This window comes from Gymnogyps californianus, chromosome 7 (assembly GCF_018139145.2).
Source record: "Gymnogyps californianus isolate 813 chromosome 7, ASM1813914v2, whole genome shotgun sequence".
In the NCBI taxonomy this organism is placed as follows: Eukaryota; Metazoa; Chordata; class Aves; order Accipitriformes; family Cathartidae; genus Gymnogyps; species Gymnogyps californianus.
Window position 1 is genome coordinate 5,123,492 of NC_059477.1, and position 21,291 is coordinate 5,144,782.

At 42.7% G+C, this 21,291-nt stretch overlaps 1 protein-coding gene across 6 annotated transcripts in view; it reads left to right on the forward strand.

The window, feature by feature from the left end:
* The first annotated feature begins 601 nt into the window (after nt 1-601).
* Nucleotides 602-21,291, forward strand: part of ERBB4 (erb-b2 receptor tyrosine kinase 4) — a 528,844-nt gene continuing 508,154 nt past the window's right edge. For all 6 annotated transcript variants that reach the window (XM_050899627.1, XM_050899630.1, XM_050899632.1 and 3 more), the window contains exon 1: nt 602-693. In XM_050899627.1, coding sequence (XP_050755584.1) covers nt 666-693 — 28 coding nt within the window. In that variant the 5' untranslated portion in view covers nt 602-665. The remainder of the gene's footprint in view (nt 694-21,291) is intronic.

Here is a 21,291-nt window from a genome sequence, read left to right on the forward strand (position 1 = left end):
GGTTATGGGAGTCGTGTGTCTGAAACCCACTCTAAAATGAATATTTAATGGTACATCTTCAGTATGCTGTTAGCAAGGTCTGGAAAATGCTCTGTTTATTCCAAATTCAAGATCTGTGTGCACATGTCTTGTGGACTTGCTAATGCCTCTTTGAAGGCAAATAAGAGGCCAGCATTGGTGTCTATGAAGTGCTATGTGTGGGTGGGGTTTGCCTGGTATTTTTGCAGTGGGTGGCTGTTGTGGGGCTAGAAATTCAAGTGAGAGCAGGGCTGAGCAAACAGACTGCTCTGACTTATCCTGAGTAGCTGATGGGATGCATTTTCCATGCCCAGCTCCCTTTTGCAGCTAGTTCCGCTTCCTCGTGTAAGGGAAAAGGCTGGAGAAACAGTGTTTTTGTCACAGGGGTGATGGCCCCTTTAGGAGGGCTGGTACTCAAATACACCTGCAGCAGGGTGAAGCCCTCATCTCATCTCAGCTAGGGGCAATTTCTTTAATTGCTGGTGGGGCTGGAGAGCACTTAAGTCAGCACAGTTGTGCTAGGAGGTCTTAGTTCTCAGGCTGGGAGCAGGCCAGGAGGTGTTCACTAACAGCATGGAAAGACTTCACTAACCTGCTCTGTGCTTTGAAGCAAAAGAAAATTGTCCTGGAAAGCAGGGAAAGGTGAAATGGGAAGCAGACTTGCTTGGATTGGAGGTAAGTCCCAGCAGCTATGGATTAAAGGGTTCTATGGGCAAGTGGGAGATAGTTGCAAACCTGAGGAAGAGTTGGTTTCTTTTTTAACTTGCACGGCCACAGACTATATGTGTTTCATGGTATGGTTAGAGAAAACTCATCTGTACTCTGGAGTGTAACTCATGGGTGATGAAACTGGGGGCAGTGGTAGAAATGAAAGCAGAACTTAAGGAATCCTGTTTCTGGTCTCTAGCTTTGCTATTTGTCAGCAATTAAATAGAAAACAAAACCCAGCAAATCAAAACAACTTGCCTCAAAGTACACATTTGCTGTCAAGTAACTTCATGAACAGGTTTTTCTCTCTTTCTGAACTGGCCCTTGCATTAAACTTCTCCGAGTTCCCTCATTGGCACTCAGTTTGAAGTCTCAAGGCTCAAGTCATTTTTTCTGCAGTAAGAAATGGCAGGCAATGCAGTAACCTTCAAAACATATGAGTAACACCAGTTCTTTGTCAGAAAGCTGTATAGCTGAAACGGCTTGGCCGAACTACCTGAAGTCAGAGTGCAGACAAAATGCGGTTGGTTGCAACTCAAGTTTTATAGGTGTGTAAAAAGAATGGAGCGCTCTCTGATGGATTTTAAAGGCTGGGGGAGCGAGTTACTGACAAGTTGTCTTGGTACTACAAAGCCAAGTCTGGAAAGTATCTCTGGAAGGGGTGAGTCTGTTTTGAAATGCATTTGTGTTTTGACCAGCTGTGAATGAAAGTGTACTCAGCTGTATATGGGGAAGTGTGATAGAGAAAAGGTCATCCTGAAGGTATTTTTAAGGAGAATGAGGTAGGTTTTGACTAGTAAATTGAGGGTTTCCATTTTATGAGCCAGTGTTTGCCTTTTTCTTTGAACAAAACTGGGGCTGTGGTGCTGCAAGTGTGTTTGTATTTGGAAAAATCTGAGATGTCACCTGATTGGGAGCAGAAGGCTGTCCAGTTTAGTCCTCAGTTCTTGCAAACCGTTGTATCATGTAATCCCTTCTGTAAAATTTATCGTGCCCTGCCTTAGAGTGCTAGGTTGCCATTTTTGCTTTTGCTCTTGCTCTGGGAGGACGGTTCTGGGATTCCTGGGATGTTAAGAAACCCTTACTGCCAACCTGAGTCTACTCTGCCTACATTACTCTTTGTTCTGGTGCCAGCATTGTATTAAACAAGTTCGGTTTGGTGTGTGTTTGTTTGTTTTGTGGAAATATATACTATCTCCTTGGTAACATATGTATAGTAAACAACTAAATGCCCTCTTAACCTTTATTTTCTGCGTCTAAATAAATTCAGTTTCTGAGTCTGCCCTCTGAAAGTGGGCTTCCTGGTTACTCTGCATGCCTGTGTCTCAGCCTCCTTCTGTTTGAAATCATCTGTACGGAGGAGGTTCCCGTGGCTTTCTCACCAGGCACTAATACAGATCTTTATCTCTGGAGAGTCCCTGCTTGCGATACCGCCTGGCTGCCTCATAGGATTTTCATGGGGAAAAAAAAAAAACCCAACCCCAACCCCCCCCCCCCAACCACTTCCTCTTCACTTCTTCCTTGCAATTTTGTCTTTGGTTTCTCAGTGTGCTCTCCTGTGCAGCAAATTTACTCCTCAATTCAGTTTCTCATTTCCTGGGTAGTTTTTTACTTCTTTTTGGTGCCACAGATATGTTTTTCTTGTGTAAAATATACACATAAGTACCTGCAGGTCTCGAATTGTCCACACTGCCTCTCTGCTCTTATATCCTTATTCCCGCTGTCTGAGCTTCAGCATTGTTCCCAGCTCCTTCTCTAGTCTTCGTACCGTTTTGATGCCAATCTGCAAGGTAAACTTCGTGCATCATTTCTGCCAGATACTTACTCAGTGTGCATCCTATAGATCCTGTATCCTTTCATGTTTGTTGTAATTCTCAAATGTTTTTTCAATACTATAATTTTTTTTCCCTGTAGTGCTTGCTTATCTTTAGAGAGAAATTGAACAAAATCCTCAAATATCTTTCCCTTACAAAGTGTCCTGTTTTGCTCTCCGAAAAATCCCGAACTTCTTGGGTTTAAACTCTTTTCTTCTTGCCCTCCTGCTTCACCACTTAAGCTCATCTCTGTGCTGTAGCAGAGCTCAAAGGCAGGAGGATACCTTCATTTATTAGAGCTGTGCCACTCTCAGTGTGTAGCCACCACCTGAACGCACCAGCAATCTACAGCCAGACAGCACAGTCTTCAAGCGGCAAAAAAGCCAACCATACAGCAACATGCTAATGTTCATCCACACCAAAGGAATACAAAATGGGAAAGGAACAAGTCCCAAGCAAACTCCCTTGGTGATTTTTGTTGTTGTTCTCTGCTTTTTAACTTCTCAGCAGGGATATTGGCTTTTTGCATTCCTGTCTGAAAGCCAACAAAACCACATTGGTAGTTTCAGTTTTCTGTTTGAGAGCGAGCCCCTCCATGCCTGAGAGGAGCCCTAGAAATCTTAGCAGATACCATCCTCAAGACTTATATAGCTATATGTCTGAGTTCATTTCAAAGTGTCTTCCATAATCCAGATAATAATCTACTGTTCACAATTAGATGTAGTTCCAATTTCTTGAATGCTCAAGCAATTATTTTCTTTGGTAATTGAGTTCCCCATAGAATTCCACTATTCTGATCTCCTGCTCAGAAAACTAAGCATATTAATTTGAAAAGCTGCATGAATGCCTGGCCGGGATAATGGCAGCAGAATAATTGCAAGGAAATCTCTTACAACAGGCTTATTTTCATCTAATAAAGCTTTCCCTGATGGTTACGCTGCATGCCATGAATATGATACAAGCTCTAAAGTGTGCTTGTGTGTGTTTGCATGTGCAACTCAGTTGAATTTTAACATTCCGAGATCTCGTCCTTGTATTTTTTTATAAGTGTTTAAAGATGTATTTTTTAAACATTTACCATTCTGTCTTTCTTTTCATGATGAATTTTGGGTGAGAAGGGGAAGGAGGCTGAGAGGAAAAGTGACATCATCTGCCTGCAGGTTTTATGCATATATCATATGCATTTACACATATTGGAATAAAAGTTGCATTCCGGTCTCCAAATGAAGTTGAGGTTGTCTTCTACTAGATGTAGGGCAAACACTTAGCAAGGGACCAGAAGCCTTTACAAAGAGCTTACAGCTCAGCAAAGCAACAAAGGAGAGGAGAAAACAGAGGTACAGAGGGATGAAGCTGCCCCCAGTGTCATGCAGCAGGCTGGTGGCAGAGCCTCAGCTGTCTGGGTCAGTGTTATTGGTGTCTGATAACAGTGAGTATAAACCTTGATCCATGATGTCAGCAATAATACTGTCTGGTTTACAGTTAGAGTCTGGTTTGACTAGGTAATTTAGTCTTAGTTCAGCAGTTTAGGATGATATCAAATACCCTGTTTTCTCCTAGGGGGCTTGCCTACAAGGAATATCTGTGTATGTTCAGACCAAGTAGCAGATGCTATTATCATGTGAGATATGTCTAGAGAACGGTCTTCAAACCTTGAGCGCTACCTTATTAATTAGCACTGTTGAGCTCTGGGCCTGCAGTTGGTGAGCAGTGGGCCTTCTGCATTTCACATTGCTGGAATTACTCTCCTATTTTTTGGGGGGGTGGGGGTATTGTTCCTCTGTTGTTTCACCTACTGGAATCTTTTGTGAATTGGATGCTTAAGTAACAGAAGATGTGAAGTGGGGTAATTAGCAGGGGTCCCTGATAGGGAGACGGAGTTGGTGCTTGCCTTACATTTCTGGATAGGATGTTTTTTCTTGCCTAACGAGGTCAAGTGGCATAGTCTTGCAGTTTCGGAAGAGCTGGGTGGCCAACTCCCATTGAAGTTGACTGGATTACATGAATCTATATCTCTTGATCCCAAATGCATTTTGGGCCCATTTTCCTTTCATGTGTGTTTTTTAGTTTGATGGACTTAATGAGACCCAAGGATGCAATAGAAGTCAAATGACTTGAATCAACATAAGAGAAAAGACATCAGAAATATGGCTCATGGTGGAGCTGAAGTACTCTAGGGATGCAGAGCTAGTTACAAATGAAAGATCTGTCCTTTTCAGACTTGCTGCGCCCCCCACTTTCCATAAAAGATAGCAGAATCTATAGATTAATGCCTCCATAAATATTCGGTGTATGTCAACAGTTATGTAGCACAGTGGTGTTAGCTTTTTGTTATTTACAAGTAGCTGCTGTAGAGGTTTTGCACAGTAATCCAGTAGCTGGAGCATTTCATACAGAACTTTTTTAGTTCCTGGCAATCAGATGAGTGATGTTTCAGATGTCAGATTTTCAAAGGAAAACTGGACGTGCAAACCCCTATTCAGGACCTCTCCTTTCCTCTGCTGCTAATATTGATCAGCTGAAACTATTTCAGAAAAGAGTCTTATTTTCATAGTAAAAATTTTAAGCAGCACCAGAAAAAGATCTTCCTTACCATTCTCCCTGGCACCTGGGGCATGGGCAAGTAGATCCCTGAACTGACCAGAGGTCTATAGAATAGACTATTTCAGTTGGAAGGGACCTACAATGATCATCTAGTCCAACTGCCTGACCACTTCAGGGCTGACCAAAAGTTAAAGCATATTATTAAGGGCATTGCCATTTCTCTATGGAAAATGCTGTCTGTAGTTCCTAGACTGGAGGAGGTAGGATTTGGGTCCCCACTTCTGGAGTCTGTGCATAAAGAGTAACAGTGCTTTGCTCTGTAACACAGAACAGCTTTTTTTCAAGTGTCTTGATGTTTGCCTTTGTTCTGCTGTGGTACTTTACTCATACAGCGATGTGTGTTCATCTTGAGCTATGTTTGTAGTGACATGGAGACTGGTTGTGTGTGCTTGCTGATAATGTGGGATTTTGCACGGCAATAAAGCAAATGGGGATGTCAGGCTGTGTAGCTGAAAGGGGTCAATTTCTCCCCAGGAAATGCTGGAATAGGAGAGCTCTCTGTTACTAACTCAGGTACAAATGTGACTGTATGCAATGGCAAAAATATGTCTCTATACGGAACGCTGTTGCCTGATACTCCCATCTAGCTACCACGGTATACTGAGGTGCAGTAGGACCAGAGGCTGAAATTAAAGGGCAAATAATCTTTGTCAGACACGAATAAATAAAAACAAGGAAAATACGGTGTACGTACCTAGCCACAACTTTGCTATTACATTTGCACTTGCTGGGTTGGCTTAATGTGATGTAATGACGAGGGGCTGAATATTGAGGCACTCTTGTGCTTCTGTCAGTGAAGTCACTTTCAGTTTCTGCATTGCCTGCCTTCCACCAGTCATAAATGTCCTTGGCAAAATCACATTTATTATATATACAAAAAACAACCCATCCCTGGCATATTTATTTTCTGCTTCCTGCCTCACTTTATTGGATGGTAGAACAAGCTCCCTATGTCTGCGTGTCTGCGCAGGTATGAGTATAGATGTGGAATCATAAATATTTAACTAATATCGAAGGTAGCATTTTATGTAAAGCAGAGGGTAAGCTGCAAAAGCCACGCTGCCGTTTTTGCCAGTGGGTTTTCCCTAATTCTCTCTGTCAGCAGTGCTGGCGTTTTTCTTGGTATGTTCCACATCTCTTCCCTGTAGTACCTATGATCCGTTGCTACCAATCTTTACAAAATAGTTTTGTGGGAGGATTTACAGGTTGGTTTTTTTTTTTAGTGGAACCTTTATTTTGTTGGTCAGTAGCATCACTTGCCTTGCAGAAGGCTTTGAAGGTGACGGTGATCTTGAGGTCTCCCCTGTTTCCTTGTGCCCTTGCCCCCTTGCCGGCCCAGCTTGGGAAGGGGGGAGCATTGTGCTGAAACACCCAGGGACCTTCCCCTCTGACAGCGCGAGGCGGCTGGCTCTGCTGCTTCCCCGCAGTCGCCTTCCTCCTTCGGCAGGAGACATCTGGGCTGCTTGGCTGCTCTCCTCCGCACCAGCTGCTGACCTGACCCTGCACCGCCAACCCCTTGCCCACGGCAGCACCCTGCAGCTTCCCTCCCCGTGCCCACTCCTTGGTCACTACTTTTATGAGAATTAACCTTTTGGATGGTTTAATTCTCTTTCTGCATGGATTGTAATAACGCGCACACATGTGCAACATGGGTCTACTTGTACGTACATATGTTTTTTGACTCAGGCTGGTGGATAAGCATTTTAAGAGTGGCAGTAGTGGTCTCAAAACCCACATGCGGAGCAGTTCTCTTAGTGTAGCCCTTGTGTTGAAATGGGAGTTGGCATTCTGTTTGGAGAAACTGGGTTTTATTTTATGTGATGGACTCCTGTGACTCTGTCCCTGAATTAATGAAGGAACGAAAGGTTGCACGTTCTGGATTTGTAGACTCGGAGGTCATGATAGGTTAAGAAAACTTTACATTCCTTCCATCGTATCTCTAATGTATTGACCTCCAGAGAGTAGATGAATTGTGTCTATAGGGCTGGCAGCAGCATTCTTTAAAAGAAAAAACCCTCTGTCTTGTTCTTAGAAGCTAGACAAAGTATGTCATGTAGGAAGGAGCATGACTGAGGAGGAGAAAAAAAAAAAGAGCAAATTACGTGTGCTGAAATAAAGGGACTAACAAGATGAATCAGGCCAGCCAAGAATTCCTTGATATTGTCCATGGTTGTGTCAGACCTCTGTGTAAAACACTTGAACTTAGTGGTGGACTGTGGAGTTCAGCTGGATGTTTGGTTTGTTGTTCTTTTTCCCTTTTTTTTTTTTAACACACTGGTGTGTTTTTTATAGCAAACATCAGAAACTGAATATGTACCCTACACCAGCAGAATATATTTGTTAATATATTTTGGCATTCAGATGTAATCTGTGTCAAGTATTGAATATCTGCTTTCCACTCCACTGGCAAGTCCAAGGAAATGGCAGGACATTGGAGAAGCATTGATTTCTGGCGTATGTCATTAGAAGTACATTATAAAGCTGGCACAAAGTTTGTCTTAATCCATCTTTTCATGTCCTTTAGAGAAGAGAGACACGAGTGTTGTCAAATCACCAAATGCCTCTTCTGTTCAAAGCTCCCACATCTGAACGCAGGAGTGCCTGGGCATAGCTGTTCTTCCCATCTCGGATCGGTGATCAAAAGCGAATTGAGCCACCGTCCTTCCAGCCATCTGCTGACTTTGGCATCTGCTGGGGTGAAGGACGGTCATCGAGATGTATCTTCCCTTACTTCCTGTATGACAAGGAACGTCATCTACCCGTCCCTAATGACAGGTAGATGTTGATTTAGCTGACTGTTCACTTTCTGTATTCTAACAGTAAGCACTATAAGTGTGATGGAAAGAAATACAGCAGTAAAACTGAAGGACAGAGTGGGGTGGGGGTTGGAAAGAGATGCTCATTACTCTTAAAAATTCACTTGTTTTGCTTTGGCTAAATGGGGTTTAGTGGGATAAATCTTACAGGATTTAAGGAGATAAATCCTGGGAGCTGTGCTCTTCCTCGTGGTGCTGCCTAGAGTGAAGTGCACAAACTTATTAAACCTGTTCAGTTATGTGAGGCAACTCAGGTGACTTTAAAATCAGGTTAATTTCAGATTTGTTGTTTTTGTCTGTATTAAAAGTTTTTCCACTTCCTGCCTTGTGTTTTACAAGCTGTTCCTTAGCGGTCTGATGCTTTCAGTCATGTCTTGCTTGATATGTAGTTGTGTATTCATTTTTTTCAGTTTGAAGAGGTGTAATATGTCATTTCTGCCAGCATTTGTCTGCCTCACCTAAGACAACTAGCATTCATATCGGAGTCGCCTTCTCACTGTGGCAAGTACCTAAAATCAGTGAGATCTGTATTGACAAGACCCTTAGCTGTGGTGTGTCAATACTGACAATAAAAAGATGACCTTTGCATGTATGTGTAAATAAACATACACTTTAGGTATATATGTGTGTATATATATGTAGGATAAAAGAAATGATGATTAAATAAAAAAACCCCAAACCCAAAATTGCAGGTCATGTGCCTTGCAAGGGATCTAGGCAGTTCTAAGTATAAAGAGACAATAAACTGTCCCTAATTAGACTTGTGGCCAGGTGACATGGTAACCTTAATTTTTAACACTCATTGACTCCATAGATCCGCAGCAGTTGTAACTCGGAGTTAATGCAAAGACACAGGGCTTTTGTCTCAGTATAAGGTTAGAGCTAGGAATGTCTGGAATGCCACAATTAAAGAAAAGGCATATTCAAGCTGTTAGTAGCTTGAAAAATAATAATGCCTGGAGCTGTATAACCTGTTAAACATCAGCATCCTCTTTCAAACCAAAAAGAAAAATATCCTGCTATTCTTTAGAGAGACCAAGCTGGAATACTGAATGAAAAACTAATTTTTTGGGGGGTATTTTTAAAAATAAACCAACTGGGCTTGACACTTAAAAATTATCCTATTTTTGTCAGGATAAGCTAGTTGTTCAGTTCCTGTCCATCAGCTGACACTACACACCCCAAGCAGGCAATTTCTTTCAGCGCTTTATTGACAAACCACTTTTATCCAAATGCCGGGGGCAGTGTGGGTGCAATTCTGAGAGAGAGTGATGGGGAACTTGCTCACAACCACTGGGGACTCCAAGGTAAATTCGCCTGAAAGCTTGTTTCAGCGTGAGTGAGAGTTACCGTGCAGCTTGTGTACACTAAGTAGGAGAAATCTAATGATAGAAGAGCGTGAAGTGGGAATTGGAGTAAGTATTTGCTTGCTGCAAATATGCAATCATTGAATCTGGTTGAAAGGGCAGCTTTGGGGAGCCTGGATGTTTGTCGTAGCAAAAGGCCAGTCAGCTGATTTCCATCAAGAGAGGTGATGTTGGTGTCTGAGTCATGTTTTCCTTAAAAGTTGAGGCGCAGTGAAAGTATTTAAGTGCAGTAGTTTGCTGAGCAAGGCTGTGAGCACAGTGTTTGTCAACAGTTTTTGCTTATTTAAAAAATTGTCATGGCAGTAAAAACAGGAATTCAAGACCTGAACTAGAGAAGCTGGATAATAAAATATACATAGAGGCCTCAGGGGACCTCGCATCTCTTGTAGAAGCTGAGTCCAGCTGCTTTGTGCGTGTTCAGAGTTGATTCAGTTTGTCGCTAACTAGTGTACATGACTGGTGCTACATTAGCAGAGTTAAATTAAATGCTATTTCCCAGTGCTCTGGGGCTAAGTACAGACCTGAGCTCGATTTGGCTCCAGGATGCGGAGCTGAGATCAGCTTAGCCAGAGGCTCCCTGCTCTTGTGCTGGCTGCAGGTTGGAGAAGCCTTGGGGTTGGTCTCTTACTTGTATGAAGGTTTTACCTTGCAAGTGGGCTGTACGAGCACCGGGTACTACAGATAGGCCTTTCTTGTGTTGATCACATGGAGAAATGGCATTGAGTCAGTCTTAAGCTGCCCCAATATCTGTTTAAATGTTCTTGACTGATGAATAATTATAGCTCCAGTGACGATGATGGATCATACAGAGTCTTTTCTTGTTATAGCAGATCAGCTTTACAATGGATGTAGAGTCATATATTTGCACTACAGTATTTTATGTATGTGTGTGACTTTCTCTTCTAGAGGGCTTGGGTAGCTGTTTTTGCAAACACATGTAAAAATATAGCAGGAGGCATTTAAAAAAAAAATTGGTAGTGAATTTGGACACTAGAAACTGGGAGTTCAGAGATGGGACACAGCCTTTTTCAGAAAAGTGTGTGTCTCTCGGGTAAGTTTCATACCCCAAACTGAAGCCACCCAAAATAACTAGACACTGAAAATGTAAATCTTGTTACTAGTCTTGAAAGCTGTGAAACATAATCATCTCATCGAGAATTATTGCCTCTTAATGACTGCATTATTAGCTGAATAGTCTCATTTTTTGCTAGACGTTTAGCCTTATATACATATAATTTATGGTAGATTAATTTAACAAGTTTTAAAACTTCCAGAGTAGAACAGGAGTTGCGATCCTGACTGTGAACAAGCTTTATTCATGTTTGCTCTGCTTCCTTTTCCTTTGTGTCAGGCTCTTTTGTGGCAGTTTACAATACCTCCAGTGAGTGGCCGCCTGTAAAAGCCAACAGTGTGCTTGTATGGATTAGCTAGGTGTTATGTGACCGTCTCCCCGTTGGCAAAGTGTATAATTTGTGCTATATACTCATCCTGCACAGGCCCAGGGCATCCGATACACATCAGATCCGGAGCTCATTTCTCCCAGTTAGCAGTTCACTTATACAGTTGCCTGAAGACTAGGGTGGCCTTGATCATTTTCATTGTCCTTGAAATACTCTGGTTTTTTGTGCGCGTGTGAATTGTCCATGTTGTTCTCCTTGGTGGAAAGCAGCTGTCTTTTGATACACAGGAAGAAATCAGATAGGTGAACAGACAAGGAAAAACAGGGTGTGGTGGTGAGGGAGATGAAGAAACACTCAAATGGAATCGCTCTACCATGCTCCCAGCAGGAAAATTTAATTTCTGGCAGTACTGCTTTGCATTTGACTCCAGCTACTATCTGAGGCCTGTTGCCACTAAGAAAGTAGTTTTTGTGGCAGTGGGTCCTTCAATATCCGGCCTATTCTCTTTCCGAAATGTCTGTTTTCTCATTGGCATGCATGGCTGGGTCCTGTGACAGAGCTGGAAGCCTGCAAGAACACCTCCAGCCATAAGTAACCCCTCAAAAACCTGCAAGAAATTAGCTCAGATTTTCTGTCTAACTTGGATCATTAATTAATTCTATCTCTGCCCCCATTACACAATTAGAAATATTGCCAGTGTCCAAATGTGCGATTACTACATCTGTTAGGAAAGGGAAGAAAGAAAAGAATTAATGTTGACGATAATTTATACTGACACATCAAGGATGGGGAAAGCACTCAGGGCACTGAAGACCTGGCCGGAGATTTCAGCTGAACATTTGGAACGATCTAATGATTTGGGCAGATTTGGACATCGTTCTTCCTTCTTCTCCTCTTGTTTTTGCTTTACCCCCCGCCACCAAGTGACCCAAAAGTCTTTTAAAGTACACTAGTGTACTGTTCATACGTCAACACTGGAAAATATTCCAAGGCTTTGTAAAGATTTGATTAACAGGAAAGTCTTTCAAATGGAAATAATTTCTAATTTTTTTTTTTTTTAGCATTTTGAAGGACCTTATGAGGTCCTTCTGTATAGCACTCTGCGTTTCTGTCACTGTGACGGTTGGGTCAGGCTGGTGGTTCAGCCAGCCCAGTCTTCTGCCTCTCTGCATGGCAAAAGGGACTGGCATTTAGGGAAAGGAGGTAGTCTGGCCTCTCCTACAGCACCCCCCACCACCCACAGTTGTTTTGGGGATGTGAGGTCCCTGCCTACCATCCCAGTACCTGTTTGTGGACCTATTGTCCATGAATTTGTCCAACCCCTTTTGAGTCCCCTGGCACTGCCTGTCTCCCCAGCCTTGTGCGGCAGCAAGTCCCAGGTGTTCACCACCTCCTGTGCAAAGAAATTCTATATTTTACCTCTTCTAAATCAATCTCCTAATTCTACCAATTCCCCCTACTTCTCATTCTGCAGCACTTGGCAAACTGCAGTTCCTTAAGGTTATCCACTGCATCCATGGTTTTGTAAACCTTAAAACAGCAAACCCTCTTAAGCTTTCTCCTCTGCAAGCTGGGCAGTCTGAACCGTTGTACTCTCTCCTTGTGCAAGGTGGCAGCTCCATCCCCTTTATCGTATCAGTTGCCCTTGCCTACCTGCTGCAACCTTCCTGAAACCAGGACTGCGTACAGGATGGGGACATGCCAAGGGCTTGTGAAGGGCTTGTGAAGTGGCAAATCAACACCTGTCCCTTTCACAGTATCCCTCCAGATGATTCACAGCATTTTGTTGATTCTTTTTTTGGAGGCCACTGCACAATGAGCTGATGGTTTCAGATAACTGTCAGTGATGACGCCAAGATCTGAAGTTGTGACTCCCATGAGTTCAGCATCACGTAGGCATGGTTTAGGTTATTAACCCTATGTGTATTGCCTTTAAGCTTTCTAGTGAGGCTCAGCTGCCGCCTCCTTGCCCACTCACTTGGCTTTTTGACTTTCTGCTGGTGTTCTTCACCATTGCTGTGCCATTTGACTACCCAAAATGGTTTAGTTTCATCTGCAGGCTCTGATATTTCACAGTTTCTCCCTTCTCCAGGTCTGTGATGAAGGTATTGAATGAAACCCTCACGAACGTGTATTCCTGGGGGACCCCGGTGCTAGCTTTTCTTCATCCCAAAACCTTTGGCTTCCTAACCAGCTTTTGGTCCATAAAAGAGACTTTCCTTCAGGCCAATGACAGCTGAGTTTCTTTAATAATCTTTCGCATGGGACTTTTGTCAAAGGCTTTTTGAAAATCCAGTTATTTTGAAAAATCGCTTTCATTCACACACCAACTGACCACCTCATATGACTCCAGGTTATCGAGGCAGGATTTCCCTTCATAGAAGACATGCCAGTTCTTTCCCAACAAGATCCTGCTTATCTGTGTGACCAGGGGTTCATTCTTCATAATAAACTCTGCCATCTTAGCAGGGCTGGAAATTGGTCTGGGTGGTCTCCAGCCCCCAGGACCCTCTCCAGGGCCATTTTGGGGATGGGACTCACTCTGGCCAGCTGCCATCGTCTGGCACAGCGGCTGCTGGTCCTGAGGTCGCATGCCTTGGCCTGCTCGTCTGCGTTTTCTCACTGAAGTTCCTCCACCACTCTCTGGTGAATAACCACCCTGCTTGCGTGGTCTCATGCTGCCTGCAAACTTGTTTTGGCTAGACCTAGCTTCTCGGATGTTTCTGCTGGAAAGATGCCCCTGGCCCTTCTCGGGGGGGTGATGGGGACCCGGCTGCTGCGAGGGACAGTGACGTGCGGCGAGGCGGTCCCCTTGCTGAGGAGCTGTGAGAGAGGAGGGAGGAGGTAACTCTGCCTCAGGGACGGCGCCTGGTTCTCCTCAGGAAGCATTTTTGGCTCAAAATGGCGAGGGAGAGGGTTGAATCCTCTGGTAATGCCTGGCTTGTGGGTAACATTTGTGTTTTCTGGCGGATGCCTGGGCAGTCCCTGTGGGTGCTCACAACTGCCTCAGCAGTAACCACCGAAATACTTCTACACACTCAAGGCAGGCCAGGACCCTTCGCTGGCTTTGGGAGCATTTGTGGAGGTTTCCATATCTCCTTCAGGTATGTCCCCTGGTCCTTTTTCTTCTGGTTTTTTTTTTTTTTTTTCCTGTGAAAGGGCTGGTCAGGAAAATGGGGTCCCAGGGAGGAAATGGTGGCCGCGCTTCGGCTGGCTCCCCCGCCGCCTCAGAGATGGGCTGCTCTGAAGGGCTCAGCAGGGCCGTGGGCCACACAAAATGTCTCCCTGCAGCCCCCCCCCTTGGGGGGAACATCACGGTGGCCGGGTGTCTGTGTCCCCCAAAGGGCCCCAGAGGTTTTTGGGCCTTTTTGAGGCATTTCTGCCCTGAGGGCATGGCACTGAAGAAAACAGGGCGGCTGTGTGTGGCCCCTGGGCTAGGGCAGCTCTGGGGGATTGGGCTTACAACAGACAAAGCTGGAGCCCAGTAACAAAACTGTGCATGTTTATCCACTGAGGAAAAAAAACTTTTTTAATCCATCCTGAAGAGCATATATGGAGCAAATTTAAAAAAAAAAAATATTAAAAACCCAAGAGGTTTGGAGAAAAGAGACCGTGTTTCCACATAGCTCTTCCTGTGGCTCCAGGAAACATGGGGAGCATGCAGAGCAGAAGCCACGGTGTCTCTGAAACTTCAGGGAAGCTCTAATGAAGCATCACCAGCTCTTTAGTGCTATGGTTGTCAGAAAAAATTCAAATGTGGCAGGTCTCGCATGTCAGTAGCTCAACAGATGCTACTGTAAACGTGGTGTCCCAGACAAAACCGTGTAATTAACGCTGCTTAACATGATGGCATTTGGGTAAACGCAGATGCAAATTGAAAAAGCATTAAAATAATGTCGTTATTAATGCATTCTGTTAATAGCAGGGGGTGGCGACTCCTGAGATTTCTAATGAGTTATGCTCATACGTGGTTGATACGAAAAGGGATGGTGTGGGTAGTTTTGCTGTGCTGCTCCCTTGCAGTCTTTTAAAATATTTGGTAACCAGAGGAAGGATTTGTTTAGACCATAGAGAGCAGGTGCTCATTGTTTCACCGCAGGCAGACCATTTTGTTAACCTCCCACTAATAGTGGCTTGTGGCGTTGTGCTGGGCTGTGTGTGTGTTGTCTGTAATGCCACCATCACTGCCGTGCCTGTGGAGTTTGCTGGACGCTGGCAGGAAAACCTGCCTGCGGCGGTGCCTGTGCCCCGTCACCTTTGTCTTAATGAGGTGCTCTCCGTTTTCAACCTGGGGAGGGGGGGAAATCTTAATGATTAAAGATGCTGTGCTTTCTTTTTGATTTCTCATTTCTCCTTATCAATAACTCCTCACAATGCTGTGGCAATACGTGCTCTCTATGAAAAATTAATAGCTACAGGCTCCTCGTTACTGAGGCAGCCTTCTGATGCCCTGACAAGGGAACAACATACCAGCTAGCAGGCAATGGAGCTGCAAGTCGGGATAGAGGTATTCCTCTTGATGTAGAAGATGGCTGGCTGTCTTGCTCTCTTTTTACTTTAATTAGTGCATCACTGCCACACATGCTTTTAGAACTAGAATACATCTTTATATCTAATAGCAGTGTCATGGATCCTTCATGAGTTCATTTGTACATCAAATCCTTTTCTGGCTCCTGTAGTGGGTTTAATTAAAATGGACCTTCTAAAGAAGGTCTCCTGTCTAATATCAGGAGACGATGGAGGTTTTTGCACCATGCTGGCCTCTGCCGAATGTGCTGGGCTGTAATTCTGGCCACGCTGAAGACCATCGCAAGCTTTCCATTGATTTCAATAGGGCCAGGATGTTATCTAACCTGTTAGTACAAGTTAGCATGCTAGCTCATCGCTGTTAAAACATACACGTGCTTTTTGATTACGTGTGTGTTCTTTGCCACTGTATATACCAATACACATATTAAATAAACCATATCATATCATGTAAATCGATGATACAGCACTGTGTCTGCTCTAACGATGAATTGATGCTGCATTGACTTGGCTGTAGTATTTGCTATATAGGGGAATTTGTTACATGCATGGCTGAAACTAAGCTCATAGGAGTAGATTTAATTGGGATAGCTTTCTTGTTTCCTTCCTCTTCTTGGTTTCTTTCCTGAAAATCTGTAGTCATACGGTGAAATAAATGGGAATATTGACACTACAGAATACTTGTTTTCTCAAGGTCTGCCAGATCAAAGCTTTCAGGGCCCTCTTTTTCCATTTGAAACTGAGTCTGACATTGATCCATAAAGCATGTTTCCTATCATTGGAAGAAAGATGGGTATGTTTATTCAAACTGAAATTCTGATCCATAAAAATGTTCTTAGTTTTAGATGGAATACCATTGATTTTGGTGTTGCAAAGTCCCAGTTGCTTCAGCAGTAAGTTGATGGCTGAAATGCAACTGAGTGAAGGTAGGCACATCTTTGTAGGTTTTCAAGGATTAAGAAAATCATACCCTTTTCACTGGTACTTGCTTCCTTGTTCCCATGGTGATGGCTATTCGTGGATGGACCAGCTCTGAAGTTGTAAGTAGCAATAGCCAAGTTGTGCGTTATATGCTGCAAGATAGAGTAGTTTAGTAAAAGGTTTTCAAATATATCTGCAATTTTTGGGTGACCAGCTGGAGCCACTGTGAAGAGATTTTATTTGCAGGGTCCTAGATACTGTGCAGATTTCCTGAAAGGAAATTCCTTTAAAGCTGCTTAAAAATCAGACCTTCCAAACTTGACTATTTTAGTTTTTATACATGATGTAAGCTTGCAAGCAGACATATTTGAAGTTTGGTGGTTTTGTTTTTTTTTTTAAATCCTCTTGCGAAAAGGCAGTGTTTAGGGGAGGTTAGTCAAAAGGAGGAGTTATTTAGAGCAAGTGTTTTGCACATCTATCACTGTATGTGCTGCCAGACAAAGCAGCTATTTTAGAAAGGGAGCATTTTATTAACCTCGAACAGATCTACAATCTGTCAAAGACAACTGACTGTTAACTCTATTGCTGGAGAGTCTGTCAGGAGCTGCAACTCAGTGACTGAGACCAACTTGCTAGATCTGTTCAGAACAGTACCTGCTATTGAAAGGGTAAGGAAATATTTAGGCATTGGTTAACATACATAAATAGTGAAATTTATCTTGAAATACTGGAGTACATATGCTCAAATTTAGAACAGCAGCAATCTTCATGTTCTGGTATATCCATGCCCCTCCTGCTTTAAACCTCCTGGAAGGTAGAAGAGCCGCATGTGGTGTATTAAGCACAGACTATTTTTCCTTGTTTCTACAGAGTCTGATATAAGAGTCTTGGTTTCATAAGGAGTGTCCGTAGTGGGAAAAGGAATGGCGTAGCTTTTTAGTTTCAGTCTGGAATCAGATAAAATGTTGACTTGCTTAATGTGTAATTAATTTTTTTTTTTTAAGAACGAAAGCAAGTAGTAAACTAAACCTAGTACCCCATAACTGCAGCTGGCATTTTCAGTGCAGCAGAAGCAGGGATAAGCTAGCCGTGTGGGAAATGTTCTTTGCATATTGGAAAGAAATCCCCCCTGCAGTGTTACACACAGGCAGGCGCACACATATCCCCACAAATACTGTCTCAGCACTGCGCTGGCAGGAGGCAAGGCTGTGATGGATGGTTGCCTTGCTAGAGAAGTCAGTCGTGGATGCCCCTCACCCGTTTCATTATTTAATTACACAGCGGTCTGAATGTCGGGCAGTAAAACTGCATTTTTACCCATAGCTGATTTCCATTTAGTCTGTCATGTTAATAGTGAAATAAATTGCTGTAATTGCCTGCAAACTTCATCAAATTCATATTTCTTCCTTTTTTTTATTGAATATTTATTAAACTTCATGTCATGTCTTGCTTGGTTGGTAAAAGTGGTCCAGTCTCTGCATAACATTACGCTTTAAAATACAGGGTGTCACATTTTCCCTCTTCCTGTTGAATTTTAATTTAGATTGTGAAGTTTTGCATTTGTGTTCATATTAATCATGCCATTTGAAGAAAGAAGAACAAGTTTGCAAAGCATACTTGTCTCTACATAGGCTATGCTTCTGATTGAGCCTCTTTTTTAAAGGAAGAAGCCCTGTCAGGGTGAAATCTGAGGCTGGTGTGAGTGTTCTTGACAGAGGGGTCTGCTGTTGGTGTGCATGGACTGGGAGCAAGAGGCTGTCTTCAGAAGACCAAAGTCAGTTTAAATTTGTGAAATGCTTATCCCTTTTGAGCTGTATGAATTCTTGTACTTTTCAACTGCAGACACATGCATGAATGGGTCAAGTGACCTGTGTGGGGAAAAAAGTAGCAGCGGAGTTTGTTGTCCTCCAAGAACTTGAAAGAAAAGTGACACAAGTCCTAATTGATTCTGGATTTACTGTTGGTTTAATACTTGGGGCTGGGGGAAGAGGAGATACCCATTTAAGCATCCTTGAGAAAATCACAGTGTCATGCTAGCATTGCTACAACTAAATATTAGTCAAACGTATTGTTTTTAGTGTTTCTCATTCTATTTTTCATATGTCTCATGATACTTAAGTTTTCTTTGAGAATCTTTGCTCTTGGATTTGTTTATCTACATGGCAATCTCTGCTGCCACCTTTTTTTGTTTTCCTTCTTTTCATTTCTTGAAAGTAATTTCTGGGCTTCATGTTCATGGGGAAAAGGTAATAGAAGTGAAAATGAAAGGCTCGAAAACCATATGGCAAAGAAAAAATTATGAAAGGACTAAACTAATATTTATAGCTATTCCCCACCCCCCCAATCTCATCATTTTAGGGCCAGTTTGATGGTTTTATTTATTTAATTATTTTTTTATCAGCTTGACTCCTGGTTTGGGTACTGTGTGTATTTGTAAGACTGTGACTTTAGAAACCTCTAGATAGTACCATAATTATTGCATAATACTAAGCAATGTGCACACTTCTTCCAAAGATTTAGGAATTGAGACAGGATCAGCTATTGAGGGGTAATTTTAGGTACCATAATTCCAATTAAATATTTGCGTGAAGGGGAAAGTAAAGCACCTAAGCTCTCATGAGAGTGAAGAAGAGGATGTTGCAGTGGTTAGAACATCATTTGACTGCTTTGTAAACTGCCTCTGGTTTTTAGCTCCTCCAGAATTTTTCCATTTTCTGTTCAGGTAAGGTGCCTCTCTCTTGACTCTTGAGGATGATAGCACTTCTCTACCTCTTAGGTCTTTGACAACAAGTGCTCACCAGCTCCTCTTTCATGCACTGATCTTCTGATTCTGGGAGCAGGGGTCCAGTGCCTTGGATGGCACCTGTCAGCTTTGTTAGCTCTGCTGGGCAAGTGGGTGTTCACATGGGGAGATCTTGCTTCCTCTGCTTGCCTTTGTAGAAGATTTTGGAGCAGTTGCAAGAGCAGTTGCATTTTTATACTCTATTCATTAGATAAATTATTGTGTCCAAATATGTATTTGGATTGCTATATTTTGCCTCCCTTGTCATCTCTGTTGCTTCCAAAACTCACAGGAGGTAAAATTCAGCCTGCTCAGACTCAGAGGAAGGCAGATTCATGCCAAGTGATCCTTTTTCCAACTGCTTGTAGGTTGAAGGTGCTGCATACCCTCTTACTTTTTCCTGCTCTGCCATTTAACCATTGAAAACATGTCCTTAAAAACTGGAATTAACTACCTCTTTCTTGATTTTTCTGTTTGGTGGTGGGTTTGTGTTGAGGTTTTTTTGGTTGGTGTTCCCCCCCCCCCCCCCCCCCCCAGCTTCTAACCACAGTAATGTATTCTTCTTTGTGGATATCATCAAAATATGGTATTTGGACCTAAACAAGATGCTGAATTGAGAATGCATCTTCATTTAAAAAAATAAAGCATAAAGAAATTAACCAGACTGTTGATCAACCCGAGTAGCGAATGTGCTGAAGAGGGTTTATCAGAAGGCTTATGTGAAAGGCTTTTGTCAGAACACTGGTGGAATCATATATAATGGTTTTGTGCACCATTCATAGTCAGTGGTGGTGTTACAATGACATAGACTTGCTGAAAGAGTCCTAGCCCATTTAATTAAAAAAAAAAAAAAGTTAAGTGTGATTTGTATTCCAGCTAAAGAAATGAATGTGTAAGTACTTATCAACAGGCACAGCTTTCATGTTTATTCATCCAAGGACTAGAAGCACATATTTTAGCATCTGAATGATTATAAATATGTTTACTAGCTATCAAAATCAGAGCTATTTAATTTGAGAATACCAATTCATATTCAGATGTGTTTTGCTTTTCACTACTAGTGTTAGTTGTCCTGTTTAGCATTCATAGTTCTGGCATACATCATTTTTAGCTCACAACATATTGAGATGTAACTGAGGACCGGTGTCAAAGAGGTTAAGGGACATGGTTGTATGTTTTGATTACTCTTGCGTCAATGCGTCTTGTCAGAAAAATTGGATGGATATGTTATGAATATATGCAGTATTACCCACCATATCAGAAAGGCAGCATTTTTCAGTTTTTCTTTTTTCAAGTAATGTACTCGTCCAAGAAAAATACAAAGTACAAAGTCAGTAAATAAGCCTGACTCAATTAAAAATGATTTACAGCTGCCTTGAAATAGCCATCTCCAAAACACACCTTTTGTAGCTGGAACAAAGCTGCTAATGATTGTGATGTAAGAACCCACTGGGGCACGCTTGCATGATGCTGCATTCGTTTCCTGTGTTGCCTTGCTCAACATCACAAAATGTTCATTTGCTGCAGCTCTCCATTTTTCTTTTCTTTTTTTATAATATCTGGTAAGATGTCTTTCCCAAAAGTTGATCCAACTGGAGTTTACGTCAGCAAAATCAGCAGTTCACTGAGGTTTACTGGAGTCAATAAAAAGGAAAGAGCAGACAGAAAGGGAGGTCAGACCAGCACTCCCAGGTTCTGGATCAGGTCCTTACAGGCTTTGAGTATAGTCTCTGATGCTGTAGCCAACCTGTTGAAAACAGTGGGTGGGAACCCCCTTCCTCATTGCACAAGTGGGTTTTGCAGTAAGACTTACTAATTACCTAAACTCTCCTTTTCAAAAGTTGAACGCAAAACTCTGTATGTGAAAAGGTCTGTTTGGGGTATAATTCCATCCTTCCCTCCTGTCTGATTTCCTTTCTTTCCTAAGCCCTGTAACAGATTATTCTAAATTATACATGGGTGTAATAATAATGTTTAGCAGCTCACTTTCTCCCAAGCCTCGGGCTTGCCTCGCAAACCAAAGCACAAATTGCGCTCAGATGATTGCACACTGATTTGTGAACATCACTTTTCATTTCAGCAGCTCGGTGCTGGCATCTGAGCCGCAGGGTCTTGGCAGTTCCTGCCACTCTGGTGCTGATTTTTCCAGTTTTTTTGGCCTGGTGAAGTTGTCAGAATTTGTGCAAGCGTTTGAGGTCTACCGTAGGCTACCTTTTCTGTATTGAAGGATAGCTGGAAAACAAGCTCTCCCTGAGATTTCCTCAGACTGAAGGGTCACTCAAAATGCTTTGCTAGCTAGCAGCTTCAGCTTAGGGAGAAAAAGCCCCAAACAAC